Source organism: Lampris incognitus, chromosome 3 (assembly GCF_029633865.1).
Source record: "Lampris incognitus isolate fLamInc1 chromosome 3, fLamInc1.hap2, whole genome shotgun sequence".
In the NCBI taxonomy this organism is placed as follows: Eukaryota; Metazoa; Chordata; class Actinopteri; order Lampriformes; family Lampridae; genus Lampris; species Lampris incognitus.
In genome coordinates, this window is record NC_079213.1 from 22,953,301 (window position 1) to 22,975,344 (window position 22,044).

Below are 22,044 nucleotides of genomic sequence, written 5' to 3' on the forward strand. Positions count from 1 at the left end.
TAAAGATAAGAACAGATAAGACTTAGCAAAATTAAAAGTTATGTATAAAGAGAGCAAGTCGTCAGCGGTAGCATAAATCATGGATCATCATGGAAAGTTCTTCAGTTGGTACTTTTTGCAATGCCATCATGTCGTCGGAGCAAACAATATACGGGTGTAAGTACACAAACATATTTTCATATATTCAACTCATTTGTCATAAAGTAAAACTTTTATAGCTCTATCCTAGCCTATTTATTTCACGTTACCCACAGACTTTATATTTGCATCGATTCATTTGCTATGCCTGTGTTGATGTTGAGGGGCTTGATGAAACATTTTAATAGCTGTGATTGTTTTCATATCATTATGGGGTCTGAAGGGGAGACAGAGCTCCTCATAACGTTGAGGAGTAACAATGAGACTCTTCTTACAGGGACACACAATGCTTCCAAACTGGCCTGGGAGTGACTTTTCAATTCTATCGCTGTATTGCATCTTATGAATGGATTTCAAGATGATTCCAAAGACTTGATTTTATGCTGCTAATATTATCTGTAGTATACAATGTTTTTAATGTACAGTTGGCAGGCATAACATTATTTGAATTAACTCCAGTTCTAAAATCTTCACCGTCTGACATGCTTTTCAGTTTCAGTTTTTTCTAATTTGTTTTATAGGTCTGTATAAGTAGGCATATATGTGTATAGGTTCACTTGCCTAGTAGGCAGATAGTTTCTTTAAAAAAAATCTCATTGATGGCTTTATATTTCACTGAAAAATATAACTAACTGCAGTTAACATTTACTTAGATTGTTGTACTGATCGGCTTGTGTGAGCTCTTTATTCCCAACATTATCCGTAAACGTATGGAAAATTTGATGTATTGCAAGATATCATAAACCTGTAGCAATAACAGTTATGATCATCATGATACAGATCACAAATGAAAATTTCTAAATCAGAAACTAATTACTAAGTGCCAACGTATTGCAATTACCCACAGATGGTGCCTTCGCCTCAGATTAAGGTAGGTTAGGTTAAATTTAGGTAAATTCAATGAAATAGGGTTGAGGGACATAGACACGCTCCTGTGGGGAGTGGCATTGAAAGCCTCGCCAATGTTCGTGTAAAAATGGTCCAATCTACTGTCACTTCTCGTGGCACAGGAGACATTCTGGTGTAATTTGGGGAGCACCATCCTTAGATTGGAACGGTTGAAGTCCACAGCAACAATAAAGGCACCATCAGGATGTGCTGTTTGGAGTGTGCTAATAGCAGCATTCAGTTCTTTCAATGCTACTGTAATGTTAGCGTCCGGGGGTATGTAGACAGCGGCTATAACCGAAGATGTGAATAACCTCGGCAGGTGAAAAGGCCTACACGTAATCTGCAGAGCAGTAACTCAGTAACAGTGGATTCCATACGTAGCAGAGTGATGTTGTTACGCTAGATTGTGGACTGAGTCTTTAATTTCATTTTTTTTAAGAATTAATGACTCAGTCCACAATCTAGCGTAATAACATCACTCTGCTACATCACGAATCTTTAATTCTTCTTTTTTTAAAAGAATTAATGACTCAGTCCACAATCTAGCGTTAACAACATCACTCTGCTACGCATACACCAAGATTTGTTAACGTAGATGCATAGTCCCCCACCCTATTTTGTCTTTATATAAAATACAAATAGAATGATAATAGAATATGTGTCGTTTTAATAAGCTTGAAACCGAAATGTGAAAGTGAAACAACTGGTTGCAGGCGCTCAAATGTTGGTATGTTGAATGCAGCCCAAATTTGTTCCGGAAGTTGTCAGCCCTAGAAGGCGTGTTTCCGGAAGACGTGGCCGTTGCTGCAGTGGCAGCTGTCACCGGAGTTGTTGGAGGAACCACTCATAATATCTTCATTTTTTTCTGATTCTCTGTCATCCTCAGCTGTTTGATTCAAAGCTACAATGATTTCCTTATCGGACTCCCAAAGTAAGACTCTTTTAAGTTGAGGTGATATGCAGATTGTTTGTCGGTTACAGATGTCTCTAACCGGCTTCAGCGGATAATGCAGCATTAAGCTAACTAACTAGCCTGAAATGCTAAGCAAATTACCCCAGATTTGCTCATAATGGTAATTGTGAGCCAATGAGCCAACTATCACTCGTTGTGAACCAAGATCGACCAGTTATATCGCCACGTCTATGATTTCACCTACAGAAATATTTCCCGTTATCAGTGTAGTTCCCCTACAATACAACTGCTGAACAACCAAGCCCTGAGGGGTGAACAATAATGACACACAGATATTGTTTTGCTGTTAAGAACATTATTGGACTTTTCCTGTAAGCAAAGCAACAATGTGTCTCTGATACAACTATTTTGTTTTTGTTGTTGTTGTGTGTTTGTTTGTTTGGTTTTTTTGGGGGGGCGTCGTTTGTTGTTGGTTTTTTTGTTTGTCTAATCAGCATATGTATCTTTCTCCTACAGAAATTGGGATGGGACTAACAGGCTTCGGCGTGTTTTTCCTCTTCTTCGGTATGATCCTGTTTTTCGACAAAGCCTTGCTGGCTATTGGAAACGTGAGTGATACAGCTCAACTTCACCGGCATTATCTCTGATACTTGGAAAGTTTCACACGATCTCTGCCCTCTCTCTCTTCTTCTTGTATTTCTCTGGCTACCTGAACATCTCCCTCTTTCTCAATCTATATAACATAAAACACAATGGTGAGAATTTGAGCCCTGTGATGGCCTGGCGGCCTGTCCAGGGTGTCTCCCTGCCTGCCGCCCAATGACTGTTAGGATAGGCTCCAGCATCCCCGCGACCCTGACAGCAGGATAAGCAGTTTGGATGACGGACGGATGGATGGATGGTGAGAATTTGTGGCAATACAGTCCCCATGACACTGAGCCCCATTCCTCTCTCTCTCGCTTTCCCCCCCCCCTCTCTCTGTAGATCCTCTTTGTGGCCGGGCTGGCCTTTGTCATCGGACTGGAGAGGACCTTCCGTTTCTTCTTCCAGAAGCACAAGATGAAAGCCACCAGTTTCTTCCTTGGAGGAGTGTTTGTGGTGCTGATTGGCTGGCCTATCATTGGAGTAGTATTGGAAATCTATGGCTTTTTCCTCTTATTCAGGTAAGAGAGACAAAGAACACTGACAGAAAAAACTGCCAGGGTGCACTGGTTGATTTGGTTGAAGTCTGTGAACTTCACATTGACAAAGTTTGTTCTGTAGATAGACTCAAACTCAGGCCCCCCATATTTTTCTACCCTAAAAAGTCCTGTCATGTACTTTTCCTACATTTCAGTTGACTTCATACTTCAGATAATGTATCAGCTGTATGTCTGTCTGTCTCTGTCCCTCTCTCTTTTTCTGTCCTCCACTGTCTGCCTCTTTGCTTTCCCTTTCCTTCTCTCTCTCTCTCGCCTCAAACTTTGTGTCCCTCTCTGTGTCCCTCACGCTCATCCCATCCAGGGGGTTCTTTCCCGTGGTAGTAGGCTTCATCAGGAGAATACCTGTCCTTGGTTCAATTCTAAACCTGCCTTTCATCAGTGGAGTGAGTATCGTCAGTGCTGTAACAACAGTGTTTACTGTGGCTATATTTAGGCATGCTCGTATTCCAAATGAACCGACCTCATGCAAACACCATAACCAGACTAGAGAAAGCAAAATGATCCTTATACCATTGAAACTTCATTCCATCATGTTAATTGATAGCCAGTTTTATGCTACTTTGTATCAAGATAAGGATGCAGACTGAATTTGAACAAAGTCAATGAGTGGGTGTATTCAAAAGACAACATCGAAGAAGAAATCTCAACATTTCTGTGGTAATATAACTCAAAATTAGGCTTTCCATTGTTACTCTTTCTGAATCACAGTTCCCCGAAAAGCACTAAAATATTAATGGCATTCATTTTACTCATTGAGATGTTTAAGATCGCCAACAGCGGCTGTCTGGAGGTGCATAAGTACCAGTAGCCACTTAGATAATGTCCTATCTATTGAGTGGCGAGACATGCATATTGTTTTGCTATGCAGTAGCCAACCGGAAGTTCTTTGGCCTTGTTAGCTCTGTGGCTAATGAACAGGCTGCTGGTGCAGTGTTGTTTGGAAGGCTTCTTTTCTGAGGTGGATGTCTCTCTGTCTTTTTAAAGCCTTCGTAAGGCTCTGAGGACAATCAGTCTTGGTCAGTCACTGCCGATTTTCCCTTGCATGTCAGCATGTGTACCACATGATAAATTGATCATTTTAATTTGGTCTTTTAAATAAGTATCTCACCAAAGAACAGAAATTGTAAGGAATCCTGTTTGTATGAAGGGCAGGTAAATTCACTCCCTCAATATTTTTTCATGTTTTATTTAGTTACCCTTCTTTATGTAATGCATGCTTTTCATTATTCATTTTTAAGGTTAACCAATTCTGTGTAACACTTTTTTCTCACTTATACTTTACAGGTCTGTTTGACAGATTGCCTTTGTGCATAACATGTAATGAGGCTTAAAATTCAAATGGATGACACCATAACATGATTTCTCTTCCCTTTCAGTTTGTGGACAAAGTGGGCGAGAGCAACACCATGGTATAACGGTGATTTTGTATCTGGAGACGTCTTTTTCAATACACTACGTTTATTACGCAACACAATCACCCATTGGTTAATGGCTGATTCTCCACAGTTAAGGCTATAAATTTAAGATTATTTACCCTCTGGCAGGCAAAAGATTGACTTGTCCACTCTGCCAATCAAAGGGTCACCTGACCCCAGTACAGCAAGAGACTAAGAGATCTAGTTACCAGGGAATGTGGACTATATTACAGATGTGGTTGATCTCTCCACCATTGACTTCAACTTGCACAAACAAAAGGAGGACTACCCAATTGCTCTCTGGACCTTTTTCACCCAAAATGGCTCTCTTACTGCGGGGAATGTACAAAAAAACACTCGTGACTGCTCAGAATGGAAGAGAAGTCGACAGAGTGCTTATCGTAATGTAAAATTATGGTGCCTGTGCTTTAATATTATTTTAAAAAAAAAAAAGCTTTCAAGTCCAGTGTTGTTTATCTCTTTGCATTTCCTGTGTGTCGCTTTTCTTTTATCTGGTCACAGTTATGTGAGAACCAGATGTGGGAGTTTTACCGTGTTCCAGCTGTTAACTGTTATTTCTTTGTATGACTGGCTTATTTGGGTTACGTCTGTTATATATATTTTTAGCCAACAGTGATTGACCTTTCCCATCATATGGGTTTTAAAGTGGGGAACCAATCTAATCTGGGAATTTAGATATGTTACTCCCATGGTTCAGGAAAGTGGCCCTCAACCACATATCATCAAGGGCCATGTTTATGCAGGGTTTCAAACTCCAATGGGTAAGAAAGTGGACCTGTCATTGAGTTCAGCAGGTGAAGTGTTTAGTTTGATTGAAAATCTTCATCCACTTGGCCCTCGATGGCACATGTTTGGGCACCACCGCTCCGGGGTCTGTAGTTTTGAACACAAACGAACTCACACCGGTTTGGTTGTCAAATTCAGAGCTCCAGAGAAACCAGTGGGAGACTGATTTATTTTTGACCTGCGTGGTTTTGTGTCCAAAGGACATTTATACTACAATATTACCAGATTCTGAACCAGAAAATTCACCCTTATCCCAAGACAATCCCTCAAAGTGCTTCTGTGGGCACCTTGTTTTCTGATTTGTTTACTATAGGAAAACATGTTTGAAGAATTAACAGGCCCAAATCTTACAGTATTTCTTTTTTTTCTACATTGCCAAAGTTGTGATAATCCTTGGATTGTCAGAAATCATTGGGATAACATATTCAGATTCTTAAATTGTTTGGTTTTACCTTTCAGAGCAAAGAATATTGAATGGCTGTATGTGAGATGACTGTTTTGCTGTATGACACTTTTGTAAATATACTTAGAATTGTGTTATTCTTGTTGTCCGTGTTCATTTATTACTCCTTCATGTATTCATGAATTCATTAGCACCGTCAGTCTGTATTTCATATTGTAGGACATCTTCAGAATTTTCTTCATTGTTGGGATATTTTGCACCACGTCCTTGCATTAGTAGAACTATCGTAGAGATAACACAATCCCCAGCCTTCCCTACTCTAGAGCTAAGGGAAGATATTATATAAATTCTTCACACTTTCAGGCTTCTTGCTTTCCATTCAGTTAGATGTGTCAGTGAGCGAGGCACAAACATGTCAATACAACCCGGAAGAAGAACACAAAATGACACAATAAGCCTGCTCCTATTGAGTCCAAGCAAGTAGGGACTTGGGGAATTTTGGATTTGTGTAACGAAAGTTCCCCAACGAACAAGCCGGTAGACAACACATCAGCGAGTTAGAAATAAGATGGCACATGGAATGAAAGAGACAGTGTCTTCACCCAATTTGCTCCTTATTTGCACATTCCTCCAGATTCAGTTTAACGTAATATATATTTAGAGAGATATGCGCTCCGCTGTTTCTGGATCCATTTCACACAAACTGCAGTTTATTTTTAAGTGGGATAAGTGCATGTCAAGAGTTGCAAGCAGCTCATAATAACTGTGTGTGTGTGTGGGGGGGGGTGATGGTATGCTCCATCTGGGGGGGGGGGGGCTTATTTTATCACCTTCACATCCTCGTTGAAACGTTATTTTTAACCCCTCTGTTTTGATTTTCAGGATTCAAACCTCGCTGGGCACATCCCAGTACCTTTACTGTGATGATATCGTCTCTCGTTTCGCTTGTGTCTTTGCCCCCAGTTACATGTGGGCAAGATAATCACATGCGTTGGAACGAGTGACTGATGCAACTGATATCAACAGACCACGCCGGGGTTGGAACTGCCCATGGCAGCTGTTTTCATTCAGAATTACCCCTCAATGGATGAAGATTAATGGACGGGGTGCCTCTATTCATTCACGCTCCTCGCCGCCCCCGTTTCATCAAACTGACGTGACCTATCGCCGCTGACATCTATTAACCGTTGCGCTGCGGGCCACAGAGCCCCCCCCCCCCCCGCCCGGGACAATATAAATACAAGCAATGGAAAAGCGACCCCCCTAAAACACGCTCAGATCTTCTCTTTCACAGAACTGACTGGAGACGGATCCGTAGTCCTGCAAGGACCTCTGTCGCCATGAAAGTAGGTAAAGCCCTTGGGCAATACTTTTACCGTTGTGTATACGCATCGTTTTGGCCACTAATACTGGCTAACATGTACTTATACATTAGGTTAATGTCCAATTGATAAAATAAATTATAGTTTTACTACTCTGAATTGCGTGTAGCCTCACGGCTCGATAAAAAAAGATGTGCGTATTATCCTGTGCGTAATTACGCACGGAATTACCTACGTTGTCTCCTATATCACATTCTCCCGCGACTTTCCAATTGTTTAGAAAATAATAAAGATGTGGGGTTGACCTCGTTTTTGTAACTGTTTGCAGAATTTAACGACTTATTTTCCTTCCTGCAGGGTTTGAGGACCGTTTCTCTGGTTTACGTACTGACGTTTTTGCTCCTTGTATCATTCGTCTCACATTCGTGGAGCGCACCGAAGGTGAGACGATTTTTTTCTTTATCTTGCTTTAAAAGTAATAATGATTTTATTCTCATTGAATTGGTCCAATTTCAATCAGCAACACTTAGCTATACAGTGACAAATATTGGAAGTGTTGAAAATGTAAAATGAATCTTGTTCTCTTAAGGGCACTTTTCAGCGGAGAAATTGGACGCCCCAGGCCATGCTGTATCTGAAGGGCACCCGTATGTAAACTTTATCCAGTGAGCCTAGATAGGTCGGCGCTTAGATGCGGAGCAACACTGATAAAAAACACTCTCCTACCCGTAAAATGAAAACACAGATTGAAACTTCTGTATGGATGTACTTTGTGATATTATTTCAGAGGGTCGGAGGTTCATCTCAGAGGACCGAAAGGAGGGAGATGTGTACGACACCTTACAATTAGGTACACACCAGATTAGTCTGTCTACCTGTTCACACCTCTCCTTTGTTTGTATCCCATCTCTTCCATCACCAGCTTGTCTCTCTGACTTGGTCACTCAAGGATCATTCAAGGAGGAACAAGACTGTTGGGTACCACTTTACAATAAGCCTACCCTTATAGAGGATTTATAAATGCTTTGCGATTTGTTGTAAACACTTTATAAATCATTAATAAACAATTATATACAAGTTATACAGCAGTTTTCATACATCGAGACGGGCTCACTATTTGGCAAGATCAAGTTATTGCTGCACTTGTTATCTATCTGCTCTGTTAAATCTCAGCTCTTGCTAGTTGCTTAGCAGGTCTTGCTAGTTGCGAGCTAAGTAACCAATGAGATCTGAGGCAGATTGATGTGGGCTCACTATTTGGCAAGCAACAGGTCACGGTTGCCGTTTTTATCTAATGGGTTATAACAGCTTATTAATGATTTATCAAGTGTTCACAACCTAATGGATAGACTAATTATAAACTATATAAATGCATTCCATCTATTCATAAACCCTTTATAAGGGTAGTCTTATTGTAAAGCGGTGCCCTTATTCCACTGTTGCACTTGTTGCAAATCAAGTATTGCTCTGCATCAGAGTGTCAGCCAGGTGCTTAAAATAACATTTTAAATCCCTATAAAGAATTCATAATTGCAAAGGAATTGTAATTCTATGCATTGTAATGCATTACATCTTTCTGACGCGCTATATTTTCATGGACCTCTACTGAAGTTGCTTACTATCCCCCGGCCTCATCTCAATCTCATCGGAGGCCAATGCACGAAGAAACGGCAGGTCCGAGTTCTTGTGCGTGTGTTTTTATGTATCTCCTCTCAGAGACCCGCAGTCAGAATACAGAAAAGCTGAGCGTCAACCAGGCTGCCACCGTCCTGCTCAACTTTCTGCAGCAGGCCAGGGAGGAAGGTGAGGCGCACAAACAGAGCCACACCTCTACTAGTACTCATACATGAATCTGCAATCATACTTGAACTCATTATAGCTTTTGATACCCGACATCGCTTCATTTGCATTTCTCTTATCTTGCCGTGTACTCGTGTATCCCGTGTGTCGCGTAACTGGAGATCAACGTACCGAGTCAAATTCCTCGTATGTGATGATGCTTGGCTGATAAAACTGACTCCAACTCTCTGTGACGCGGAGAAACCGCAGCAGACAGCTCACGCGTCACACTGTATCGTACACGTTGTTGCTCCCTGGCTGTCGCCTGGCTCGTGTCGCGTTAACTCTCAGACCTCTCTCTCTCTGCTAAATGAAACTAACATTGTAACACGTAAACAGTGCGCACGCGCGTCATCACACACGCGCATCTCGGTCTGCGTTTCCAACACTAGCAGCGGAAATGCTGCCCAACGGGACGCGGTCTGTGACTGGCTCATGTTAATGTACTTTTATTTTTAATTTTTTTATTTTAATAATCTGCTACTTTAACGGTACTAAGTGCTTAAGGGCCGCTGTAATGAAAATGCCCTCTTAACTGCAGACAAATTCACGTTTGAGACACGCACACTGACAATTGGAGCGAGGTGCTGTTTGTAATAGTAACAAATGACAGTTAATAGAAGAGATTGTGTCCTCTTATATTTTGGTTTCAGGTTTGTTTTTGTTTTTGTTTTGTTTTTTATTGCTATCATCACCTTCAACATTTTTTGTAAGTTCATCTTTACCGGTGTAATGGCAAACAATGCAGTATACAGGAAAAAGAGCTACACTAACATGGTTTCTCTCTCTCTCTCTCTCTCTCTCTCTCTCTCTCTCTCTCTCTCTCTCTCTCTCTCTCTCTCTCTCCCTCTCTTTTAGCTGATGAAAACCCAGATCAGGTGTATTTTCAAGACATGCCAGTGTGGAAGAGAGACTACTTCCGATAGACTTTAAGATGTCCACAATAATGCCAGCCAAAATCTTCTTTTTTTTTTAATGTAAAATGTTCAGCCCTGTGAAAAGAGAACAAAAAGACAAACTTTTGTAAATACAACTATACATATGTTTGAATGTAACGTTTTATTAAAATGAGTTTGAATTCATAGCAAATTTGTCTGACATTGTCTGATCACACTCAAGTAGGCTCTGTAGATGAAATGGGTACACCTTAAAAAAAGGGGGAAAAATGGCTATACCCATGAAAGTTTACCCCTCCTAAACTTTTAGTCATCATATAATTGTATTTTATATTATAAGCACTGGCACAATCTTTGGGATGAGATGGTTTTGGGGAAACCAGGGCAACACTAAGTAAAGAAGCAAATATGGAAGATGGTGTGAATCCATGTCGTCCGTTCACCTTTACAGAGACTCGGATGGAGAAAAGAGAGAGATGAACACAAGTACTGAGCAGATTAAACACTGTTTTCCAAAATGTATTTCACTCAACTGCAAAACTGACACTCGGTGGATTTCAAATGTTCCAAAACCAAGAAAAAAACGAGTATTTTCTGTCACCTAATAACGATATCAAATCAACAGCAGTCATTTATATCTTTAAACCAGGGCTATCCCTAGTGGGGAAAATACCAGAATGATTTCTGAATGGGCAGAAACACATATATGCAATACAGAAGAAGGTGAAAATATCTTTTGCAACGTATAGACTTGGCATAGGAAGACCTGTGCTTTTAAAAGTTGTGTTTTTATAATTGTGTTCTGTGTTCATGTGTCTGCTTGAGAACACAACATATTTCCAACACTTGTCCTCACATGAGAATAACATATAGTCTGCTATCACGTGTACGTGTCAATATTAACATACTATATTCGCTGATGGGGGAAAAGCTTGTATTCCCAAAATGTGAACTTTTCAGAAGTGAAGCTAAACACACAACAGGCTTTTGAACATAAATCACGAAACCCGCTCAGCCCACACACAAGATGGCAGGAGTTGTGGTTTAAGGAGGGTTGTAACAAACTGAAATCAGTGCATGTGTTTTCTGTCCCAGCAACTGTGCAAACAAACGTAATGTTAATTATCTCTCGCGTCCTTTAAGAAGCATCTCTCTAGAGGTAAATCCTGCAGCCGGGGGTACGCCCCAGTCAAACTGTGTCTCGAATCAGTTCAACTCACCTTTTGGTGTGCACAGATCAGCTGACATTTCAGCCACCACAACCTGGCACGTCGCATGCAGAACGGGCAATGGTAGACAAACGAAGACGCGAGTATCTTTAAAAAAAAGCGTTTTCAGGTGAGAGGCCTAAAGAGGAACTGGGGGAGCAGGTTTGGTAACGGCAGTCGTGGTGTGATCTTGCTATCTGTTGTATTTCAGTGGTAATCGGACTTAAATCTCCAGAAGAAAGGTCAAGAAACAAGTCTCAGTTTCCTGACTCTCCCGTCTGCTTCTTTTTGCCCTCTGGCACATTTCCCAGGCTGAAGGGAGCCTTGATGTTCAGCTTGTCCCTCTCTGCCTCTTCGTCTTCATCGTAGGACTCATCCTCATCCTCATCCTCCACGTCACTGTGGTGCGGGGTAGAGTGGAGGGAGGCCGAGGGGGATGGGGGCACCGAGTAGGGGCGGGGATATCGAAAGCCCTCTGCCTGCAGACGGGGGAAACAGTCCAAATTTTAATTTAATGGTGTATATATCAGTGGTACTAGACCATGTGCCGCAGACAGCCATCTGTGTGCGAGTTTTCCTGACAGCCCGACACCACACCATCTGAATTCAATAATTAGTTCTCTACTGTCTGGTTGATGGTGTTGCTAATTAGTGAAATCAGATGGTGTAGTTTTTTTCTTGTTTCTTTTTTTTTTCTCCTTTTTTCTTCCCAATTATACTTTGCCAATTACCCCACTCTTCCGAGCCGTCCCGGTCGGTGCTCCACCTCCTCTGCTGATCCGGGGAGGGCTGCAGACTACCACATGCCTCCTCCGATACACGTGGAGTCGCCAGTTGCTTCTTTTCCCCTGACAGTGAGGAGTTTCACCAGGAGGATGTAGTGCGTGGGAGGATCACGCTATTACCCCCAGTTCCCCCTCCCCTCCAAAAAGGCACCCCGACTGACCAAAGTAGGCACTAGTGCAGCGATGAGGACATATACCCACATCCAGCTTCCCACCCGCAGACACGGACAATTGTGTCTGTAGGGATGCCCGACCAAGCCGGAGGTAATACGGGGATTTGAACTGGCGATCCCTGTGTTGGTAGGAAACGGAAAAGACCACTACCCTACCCGGACACCCAGATGGTGTAGTTTTGAGGCTGGAAAAAAATCCCGCATACATACACATGGTATATGATAATTGATTGATTGATTGATTGATTGGTTGGTTGGTTGATAAGGTTAGGCACGTAGTTCTGATGGTTAGGGTTAAGAAATAAATGGAGTCAATGAGGGTCCTCACAGCTATATAAAAACAAACATATGTGTGTGTGTGCGTGTGTGTGTGTACCACAAACTAGAACTTGGCAAGGGCCACTGTGCACTGAACAGATGCAATGGCAACACAGAACTTGACAAAAACAGCTTGAGGGCGTCCACATTAAAAAACAAAACTCATGTCATTGCTTGTTATTTTTCAAACAATTAGGGAAGAAAGCAAGTCTCATTAGTCTTCCATTGCGGGCCTGCTAGCTATGTTTGTACTGTGCGTGTACCACAGCCAGAGCAGAGCACACACTCAGACGGAGCAGCCTGGATGCAAGGCAAGAGAGGGTGCAATGAAGAGTTAAGGTTAATCAGAGGAGAAACAAGATTGGATGGGAAAAGGCAAGAGTGGAAAGGAGTGAACACACACACAAGAGAAAAGGAGAGAATCAGAAGGAAATTGGTGAATAAATTTCAGCAACACTACACTGGGATCGGTGTCAACAGACCCCAAAACGATGCTGTGTTGTCATTCATCCAAATGTTAGGCTGTCAATTAAAAACCCATTGAAATGCGATTCAAACTCAACATGATCTGCTGTGTGTAGGTCAGCAGGGGATGGAGACTCAGACGTACTTCTCCCGGAAAGCACTCGGTTTAAAGACAGGTTCTCAATGGTGTCTTACGTACAGGGGTCCAGATCACCAGATACATCTTCAGAGATAAACGTTTTCCAAAGGAAGATTTATAATTTGAGAGGACAACAAGAAATTGTACTCAAGCTTTTCACAAAGTGTGTAGTTTTCTGAAATACTTGCACTGTTTTAGGAAAACCTCACAAATATGATATGCTGTGAATTCAATATCTGGCCTAACATGGAAAACCAGGAATGCTCGAAGGGGTTTGTATTGTTTGCTTGTTGCTCAATTCATGTATTTATTTATTTTTTTACTACTTTATTGAGCCCGGTGGGGAAATTCTTCCTCTGCATTTAACCCATCCTAGCTGTGTAGCTAGGAGCAGTGGGCAGCTACCGTGCACCACCTGGGGACCAACTCCAGTTCGTCTTGCCATGCCTTGCTCAGGGGCATAGACAGGAGTATTAACCCTAACATGCATGTCTTTTTGACAGTGGGAGAAACTGGAGCACCCGCAGAAAACCCACACAGACACAGGGAGAACATGCAAACCCCACACAGAGGACGACCTGGGCTGACCCCCAAGGTCGGACAACCCCAGGGTTCGAACCCAGGACCTTCTTGCTGTAAGACGACAGCACTAACAACTGCGCCACCGTGCCGCCATATATAAGTAGTCATTCACCCATTCTCACTTATGACTTACAGATTAATTCGAACCTCCTGAGTGGCATGTATTTCGGCTTGGTTTTCTCACCTTTAGCAGGTTCATGGAGTTCATCTTGAACGTGTCAGGGAACGCCCTGCTGAGGGCCAGGTGGCGGGCATGTACGTAGAACTGTAAAATCACAAGCCGGCAAAGAAGTCAAAATCATTAACAAACTAATGAACGACATGTCAGAACCATGTCTCGCCTCCAACCAACTGAATTTTTTTCATAATCTACGAACAGCATATAACCACTCTAAGTATTTAATCTTTTTAATCTACACATTGAACGCAGTATCGAGTTACACGTCACTCTGACAAGGAGCAAATTGCAATGGCCAATGCAATACTAACAGTATTTGCAGGATCATTATATGATGTCACAACAGGCACCGTGGAAATACACTATAATGAAAGATCATTAAATGTGTTGCAAAAGATTGTGTATGCAATGAGGAAGAGTAGCATTTAAAGGCAACAGCAAAGTTATGCACTTTACACACCGAGGGCATTTTTTTCGTGCGATTAATTCGCACATCAACTTATTTTTTTGAGCTGTTGTTTTTGGCATGAGCACTTTAACACAGGACACGAATACTACGTTGCAAAAAAGCGATGTAATTTTTTTTTTTCGGAATAAGGCTGAGTTTCCTGAGCTTTTGCACCGCGAATAAAGGCGTCAGCCAATCACATTGTGCGAAATGGACGTTTTGTCACAACTCCTATTGTCAACGGCGGACCTGTTGACCATCTGTGTTTCTCATCACCTGTATTGTATGACAAAGGAAGGACACAAAATTATAAAGAACTCAAGGACAACGTGTGGAGGAGCATCACCGAACAAATAGGCTATCAGGATAGTGATTAGCTTGTGTAGTTTACTTTTGGATGTCGTAGAGCTGACCCAGAGCCAGTCGTGGCACACTGCAATGGAGGCAATACTCCCAGCAGGGGCCGGACTGGCAACGGGTGGGGGTTCCTGGCGTTACACTGAGGGAAAACGAGATCACACGGTGGTTTCAGGTACACTGCTGTACTTGAACCCACCGAGTTGAGTCTCCCTTGTGTCTTGCGATTTGCGATAGAAAGCCGGGTTTCTACCAACACGGGGATCGGCGGTTCAAATCCCCGTGTTACCTCCGGCTTGATCGGGCATCCCTACAGACACAATTGGCTGTGTCTGCAGATGGGAAGCCAGTATGTGTCCTGGTTGCTGCACTACCGCCTCCTCTGGTCAGTCAGGGTGCCTGTTCAGGGGGGAGGGAGAACTAGGGGGAATAGCGTGATCCTCCCACACGCTACATCCCCCTGGCGAAACTCCTCACTGTCAGGTGAAAAGAAGCGGCTAGCGACTGCAGCCCTCCCCGGATCAGCAGAGGGGGTGGAGCAGTAACTGGGACTGTTCGGAAGAGTTGGGTAATCGTAAAAGTACAATTGGGAAGAAAAGGGGGAGGAGGGGGGCGACGTGACAAATAACCAACATGAAAATGCGAAATTTCGTGTCGGCTATTTGTCACGTCTCCGGTGTGTAAAGGCCTATAGACGTCACAGCAGACCTCACTGTTAACTCTCAGTTTTCACAGTTTTGTTGTTTAGCCATCAAAGCTACACGTAAGTAGACAGCTTTGATTTATACAGTGATTTGTTCATCTGTTTACTTTGTTTTGGTTTGATATATATTTGTTGAACGACAGCAGTCAGCACTCAGGTAGAACTTACATGTTGCCCCTTTAACCCTTATAAAATTATAACCTTATATCTCCACCGAGAAGCATCAGTATGTCTATAGACAAGCAATGACAAATCGTGTTTATCAAAGTATATGATGATTTCATTTCCTCAACCAGAGGATCAAATCCTATTGAGAGTTATTTAATGACGGGTACTGACCCGGCCCAGGTATCTCCAGTCCAGCAGATCAGACAGCCTTTCAGTGCGGTTGCGCTGGATGATGCGCTGCCGCCGCGACTGCTGACAGAATCCAAACATGAACTGGGTCAGCTGGTTACACGACTCGTCAGCCGATCGGAATCGCCGGTCCACTATGTAAATACCTGAAAGAAAGAAAGAGAGAGGGAAAGAGAGCGAGGGGGGGTGAAAGAAGATGAGTTATTTACAGTCACCAATAAATGCACTCAATGAAAGGCCAAATGAGATGGCTCAGTCCCATCCTGAAATCATGGCATGTCAGAGCTCACTGATGATGTCACAAGAGCAATTAGCAAGAAAGGAAAATGTGTGTGTGTGTGTGGGGGGGCAAAGTAAGACTATTTCCAAGTGAAATGGTAAATAGTAAATGTAGCACTTTTTCTAGTCTACCGACCACTCAAAGCACTTTACAGTATACGCCTCACATTCACCCATTCACAAACACATTCATACACTGATGGGGGAGGCTGCCATGCAAGGTGTCAACCTGCTCATCAGCAGCAGCTAAGGGTTCAGCGTCTTGCTCAAGGACACTACCACATGCTCTCTGCAGGAGCTGGGGATCAAACCAGCGACCTTCCGATTACTAGACGACCTGCTCTACCTCTTGAGCCATGCTGCCCCTGTGAGTAAGTATCGGTCCACATCTATCTCTATATCTGTATGTATGTCAGCGTATGAGTGAGTGTGTGTTTGTGTGTGTTAGTTGGAATGTCGGTCCGCACCGTAGGCTGCTGGGTCTGAGACATGTTCTTCCATGAAGCAGCCAAACCCGGAGAGGTTGGTTGTCACACTGGGAATACCCATCACAGTACACTCACCTGGTAAAACAAGAACAGTGTACTCAAAATATTGTGTGTCTCTGTGTGTGTGCGTTTGTATGTCTGTATGCACGTATGTGTGAGCATATGTGTGATTGCATTGGTGTGTCGGCTTGTCTATGTTTGCATATGCATGTGTGTGTGTACTCTTCCACGCGTGCAAATGAAAGATGTCTGTCTGTTTGTAAATGTCTGTCTGTATATGTATGTGTGAATTATTGTTTGTGTGTGTGAGCCTGCAGGCCTGTGACTCTGTGCATGCATGCCTAATTGGGAAGTGCATGAAAGGAGACTCAAACTTGTGTCAGCTTGTGAGTGACTGGTTGTGTGTGTGTAATGCATAAGTGTGTATCTGAATTCACATTTGCATGTACTGTGAACAGGTTACCCGGTGTGTATCCCCAAGGTTCATAGTAGGAGGGGAAAACTCCAAGATGGCAGCCCCGGACAAACTCCTCATAGTCCATGGGCAGAAGGGGGCTGGTGGAGGACAGGAACTCGGGGTGGAAGATAATCTGGAGGAAGAACACCCTTTCAGACTAGGAATAGATCAACTGAAAATACAGTATGGGGTTTATATGGTCTTGAAAAACCCGGGAAAGTCAATACATTCATTACTACAATTTCCAGGCGCAGGAAAGGTTATGAAGAATTATGATTTTGTAAAAGTTTCATGGAAATCTTCACAGTTCATGGGCACCTGACTAATCCTTACTTATTATAGAAGTATCACTGACATATATTTAGTCAACTCTGAAATAAAGGGACTCACAACCATATCTACTACAACTATCTTTTGCTACTCCCGTTAGGGGTCGCCACAGCAGATCATCCATTTCCACCTCTTCCTGTCTGCTGCATCTTCCTCTGTCACACCAGCCACCTGCATGTCCTCTCTCACCACATCCATAAACCTCCTCTTTGGCCTTCCTCTTTTCCTATTCCCTGGCAGCTCCATATTCAGCATCCTTCTCGCAATATATCCAGCATCTCTCCTCCACACATGTTCAAACCATCTCAAACTTGTCTCTCTTGCTTTGTCTCCAAACCGTCCAACTTGAGCTGTCCCTCTAATATACTTGTTCCTAATTCTGTCCTTCTTCATCATTTCCAATGAAAATCTTCCACTCTGCACCTCCAGCTCCACCTCCTGTCTTTTTGTCAGTGCCACTGTCTCCAAACCATATAACATAGATGGTCTCACAACCATCTTGTAAACCTTCCCTTTAACTCTTGCTGGTACCCTTCTGTCGCAAATCACTCCTGACACTCTTCTCCACCCACTCAACCCTGCCTGCACTGACTGATCTCTCTTCTAGACTGGTAGCTTCAATGAACTCCCAAGGCATTGCCCAAGTCAAGGAATCAACCAAGAAGCACATAAGGCGAAACCTGGAGAGTGAGTTTGCTGGAGCCTTGCAGATATTCCCTGATGAGAAAGGAAAATCAGTCTCTCAAAAGGGAGCTGCAGACCCTGAAAAGTGTCAGTGCACAAGATGTTATAGCCAAAGCAGCCATCAAATTGAGAGCAGACATTAAAAGTCAAGATGTTCCTCAAACCTGGCCGCCTGAAGTCAAACCAGAAGCAGAATGTCCTACCATTCCAGAGTCGCTCATTATCTTCCTGTACTCTCTACTCACAGGCTCAAATGATCCTGATCATGCATCCCAGAGAGTGCAGTGCCTTCTGCAGTCATTTGGCCATGACATAGTATATGCAGTGACATGTGGAAATACCAAGCCTTCCAAGCACATTGTTCTGCCATTCAGTGTCAAATCGTTGACAGGAAATGTAGAGTTGATAAACATCCTCAACCGACTTGGTCACAGTGTGTCCTATTCACAGATGGAAGAGATCAACACTGCCCTGTGTCTCCAGAAACTCTCATCATCAGGGAGTGGCATTGCCCTTCCAGCTAACATCCATCCTGGCATATTCACAACTTTAGCCTGGGACAATATCGACCGTCTTGAAGAAACTGTCAGTGGTGAGGGAACATCTCACAGAGTCAATGGGATTGCTGTGCAAGCAAAGCCAGTCAACCCACTTCCTGTCCAACCCATGCCCACTGTTCCCAAAACAAAGAAGAGAAGCATTGATGGACCCCCACCAATGTTACCAACTTACAATGCTGGACAACGGGTAGGGCCACCACAAAGCAAAAAGTCAGATGCCGATACTGCAGCCAATACTAAGCTTGCCAGAGAGAAAAACCTTCTTTGGGTCCTAGCACGCATGTCACAACAAGAAGAACAGTCAGTCAGCAGCTGGACAGGCTTCAACATCCTGTCTCGAGGAGAGATGACGGTCATCCCCGACAATATAGGCTATCTGCCTACCATCAATGCTCCAGCGACACAAATGTCTACTGTCAACGAGGTGCTTAACCAGTCACTGAGCATCATGCAGTGCTTAGGCCTGAGGAAGATTGTCTGTGTCTTTGACCAAGCCCTGTATGCGAAGGCTGTCGTGATCACATGGAAACACCATGACAAGTTCCATGATATCATCGTTAGGCTTGGGGTATTCCACACCATCTGCACACTGCTGGCAATAATAGGAAAGCGTTTCCAAGATGCTGGACTCCAAGACCTCTGCATTGAGTCTGGCATGATTGCAGAAGGCTCAATTGCTGGTGTTATGGATGGCCGCAAGTACAACAGGGCAGTGCGACTACACAAGCTCCTGTATGAGGCTCTCATGCGACTGACCTTGAACGGTTTCCTGTCCTGGTTGGAAGAAACTCACAGGAATGACATGGTTCACCTGAATGAGACACTGAAGACCATTGACAGCCTTGGGAAAGAAGTCTCACAACATGCTTTGAAGGAGGTCCTCGAGAACAGCTCTTGTACATGCATCATGGATCTCTTTGAAGTCTACCGTGAGTTCCTTAGAGGTGGAAACGGCAGCCTCTCGAACTTCTGGATGTCCTATTTGGACATGGTTGAAATCTTGTTGGGGCTCATCCGAGCATCCAGAGAGGGAGACTGGATGCTACACTTGGCTAGCATTCGAGCAATGATCCCATGGTGCTTTGCTTATGACAGGATGAATTATGCACGCTACCTCCCCTACTACTACGCCCAGATGTCTGAGCTGCCCATCACACACCCAGATGTGTACACAGAATTCATGGAAGGAGGCTTCTCAGTCCAACTGGGCTCCACCAATCCCTTTGGCCGAATCCCTGTTGACCAAGCTATAGAAGAAACGGTGAACAAAGACACCCAAACAGCTGGAGGGACAAAGGGATTCAGCTTGAAGCCAGGAGCTGTGACCAAATATTATCTCACAGCTGAGTATAGAAGCATGTACCTCAGACAGCTGAGAGACCTGACAGGTCAAGGCAGGTGCAAATGGTCTCATCCAGATCTACAGAGTCCAAGGATCAAGAGAGATGAAGCAGATGTCCAGTCTCTCATGGACCCTATGGAGAATAACTGGCTCAATCCTATGTCCCCTGATGAGATTGATTTGGTTAGCCTCTCCACTGGCAACATGGCTCCACCTGATGTGACCATAGATCTCTTGAGAGCTCTTGAGAAAGGAGAGGAGGCCTACCAAGCATTCCAGCAAACAAGGTTAGATGCAGACCCACCACCTGTGAAATTCCACGACAAGATGACCAAGCAAAGTCTGAAAACATTCTCCAATGTCAGCATAAAACAAGCTCATGGAAAGAAAGCACAGGATGTGGTTCTGAAGGCAGATAGAAACCTTTTCAGTCACATGATCCTGGTGGCTGAAAGCAGGGAGGTGAATCTGAAGGATGTCCTTGCCTACCCATTGGGCCCACTACCATGGGCACTGGCAAATGCTGATGGGTTCTTACGAAAAACAAACAAGGCTGCACTTGCCAGAGAGCTTGAAAAGAATGTATCTCCTGCAGAAGACATCCCAATCCCATCTACTTCCATCATTGATGGGATGAGCCTGGTCCAAAAAATGAATGGCAACAACAAAACCTTTGCACAGGTGGCAGAGTCAGCCTTGACCCAGGTCCTCCATGAGGGAGCACAGAGTGGGAGGATTGATGTTGTTTTTTATGTCTATCACCAGACTTCGATCAAAGATGCTGAACGACTGAACCGGGGTGGAGACATCACTCTCCAGTACAAGAATCTTGCAGGGGGACACCACGTCCAGCAGTGGAGAAAATTTCTGTGCAGTTCCTCCAACAAGACCAGTCTCATCAAGTTTCTGGTGGAAGAGTGGAAACTCCCACGATACAGAGCTATGCTGCATGGCAAGGTGTTGTACATGACCTGTGAGGAAACCTGCTACAAGTTGACAGAAGATGGGTGTGAGGAAGCAGCAGAACTGCACTCCACAGATGAAGAAGCTGACACCCGTCTGCTCCTGCATGCATTGCATGCAGCAAATGCGGGCTCAAAGTCAGTTATCATCACAGCTGAGGACACTGATGTCATGGTGCTTTGTCTTGGCTTCCAGAAGGACATCACCTGTCCCATCTACCAGAAGTGTGGGACTCAGAACCGCACACGGTTTGTCGACATCACCAAACTGGCAAGTTCACTTGGAGACAGCATCTGTGACAGCCTAATTGGCTTACATGCCTTCACAGGCTGCGACACTGTCAGTGCATTCGCTGGTCGAGGGAAGCTGAATGCCCTGAAGATAGTGAGAAAGCACACTTCCTGCCAAGAGACTTTTAGTCAACTGGGACAGACATGGAATGTGAGTGATGAGCTGTTCCAGAAAATTGAGCAGTTCACCTGTCGGATGTATGTTGCTAATAGCAGCACTGCTGAAGTGAACAAACTGCGTTACCAGCTCTTCTGCACCAAAAGGGGAGAGGTTGAGTCCAGCCAGCTGCCACCATGTAGAGACTGTCTCTTTATGCATGTTCAACGAGCCAACTATCAGGCAGCAATATGGAAGTGCTGTCTGCAGGCTAACCCTGTGGTGCCAAGCCCTACTGAGTATGGATGGACAGACGATGAAGGCAAGCTGGCCATTTACTGGATGCGCTCCCCACCTGCACCAGATGTGGTCTTGGAAATGCTAACATGCAAGTGTGTGCATTCATGCAAAATGCCAAGCTGCATGTGCCTGTCAAATGGACTTCCATGCACAGACATGTGCAGGTTACAGACCTGCAGTAACCAAAAACAGCAGGATGGTCGAGAACTGGACTTTGAACTTGGGGAGTCAGATGATGAGAGAAACGAGCAGTTTGATGAATGACAGTGTGATGATTCTGATGGTATTACTGTGGTAGTAGTCTATTGATGCACAGGATGTTGATTCTGGACTTGGTTACCCAGAGCTTGATAACAATAATGTAACCATATTCACATATACCCATTACCCTACCCATTACCATTACATATACCCACTAATGATATGGGATTACATGTATCATTGACTAAGTATATGTAAATGTCAATGTTGTTTAAAATATTAAAATAGTTCATTACCTCACTATGGTATTCCTTTTTATCATGTATTTTGATTGTGTATTTAAACAAATGTATAGAGACCAGTTTGTGACCTAACTGGCTTTGGTCTAGTTCTCATTTAAGGCTCACAATCACCTCACACAATGAAATAGTATGGGTATATTATACATTTCCTGAATCTTTACAGTCCTGTGAGTATTCCAGTTTTTGTGTTTTGTGTCCCTGATATTCCTAGA

General features: G+C 43.6%; 3 protein-coding genes across 5 annotated transcripts in view; 2 read left to right on the forward strand and 1 right to left on the reverse strand.

Annotated features, from left to right (window-relative positions):
• Positions 1-25: 25 nt before the first annotated feature.
• On the forward strand, positions 26-5,900 carry golt1ba (golgi transport 1Ba). Of its 3 annotated transcripts, none has more exons than XM_056275746.1 (5): positions 26-156; positions 2,459-2,550; positions 2,927-3,105; positions 3,446-3,527; positions 4,521-5,900. In XM_056275746.1, exons 2-5 carry the CDS (start codon positions 2,467-2,469, stop codon positions 4,557-4,559), a joined length of 384 nt encoding a protein of 127 aa, XP_056131721.1. In that variant the 5' UTR covers positions 26-156; positions 2,459-2,466; the 3' UTR covers positions 4,560-5,900. The 3 variants fall into 3 exon arrangements, with proteins under 3 accessions (XP_056131721.1, XP_056131722.1, XP_056131720.1); XM_056275747.1 differs by lacking the exon at positions 26-156 and adding an exon at positions 1,166-1,348; XM_056275745.1 differs by lacking the exon at positions 26-156 and adding an exon at positions 1,832-1,960.
• A 1,209-nt stretch (positions 5,901-7,109) lies between these two features.
• spx (spexin hormone) lies at positions 7,110-9,856 on the forward strand. The gene is made up of 6 exons (XM_056276686.1): positions 7,110-7,115; positions 7,449-7,532; positions 7,681-7,738; positions 7,879-7,941; positions 8,808-8,894; positions 9,789-9,856. The coding sequence occupies exons 1-6, from the start codon at positions 7,110-7,112 to the stop codon at positions 9,854-9,856; spliced, it is 366 nt and encodes a 121-aa protein (XP_056132661.1).
• A 151-nt stretch (positions 9,857-10,007) lies between these two features.
• Positions 10,008-22,044, reverse strand: part of gys2 (glycogen synthase 2) — a 40,502-nt gene continuing 28,465 nt past the window's right edge. The window contains exons 12-16 of the mRNA XM_056275744.1: positions 16,770-16,896; positions 16,286-16,381; positions 15,522-15,685; positions 13,681-13,761; positions 10,008-11,513 (exon numbers count right to left, since the gene is read on the reverse strand). Of these exons, the coding sequence (XP_056131719.1) occupies positions 11,292-11,513; positions 13,681-13,761; positions 15,522-15,685; positions 16,286-16,381; positions 16,770-16,896 (690 nt within the window). The 3' untranslated portion in view covers positions 10,008-11,291. The remainder of the gene's footprint in view (positions 11,514-13,680; positions 13,762-15,521; positions 15,686-16,285; positions 16,382-16,769; positions 16,897-22,044) is intronic.

What these genes read in the sequence shown, in the direction of transcription:
- spx (XM_056276686.1), top strand. An exon ending in GCTGTATCTGAAGGGCACCC is followed by an intron (nt 7,739 to 7,878) that starts GTATGTAAACTT and finishes ATATTATTTCAG; the next exon opens with AGGGTCGGAGGTTCATCTCA. An exon ending in GTACGACACCTTACAATTAG is followed by an intron (nt 7,942 to 8,807) that starts GTACACACCAGA and finishes ATCTCCTCTCAG; the next exon opens with AGACCCGCAGTCAGAATACA.
- golt1ba (XM_056275745.1), top strand. Translation starts at nt 1,936, where the DNA reads ATGATTTCCTTATCGGACTCCCAAA. An exon ending in TTCCTTATCGGACTCCCAAA is followed by an intron (nt 1,961 to 2,458) that starts GTAAGACTCTTT and finishes TTTCTCCTACAG; the next exon opens with AAATTGGGATGGGACTAACA. An exon ending in ACCTGCCTTTCATCAGTGGA is followed by an intron (nt 3,528 to 4,520) that starts GTGAGTATCGTC and finishes CTTCCCTTTCAG; the next exon opens with TTTGTGGACAAAGTGGGCGA.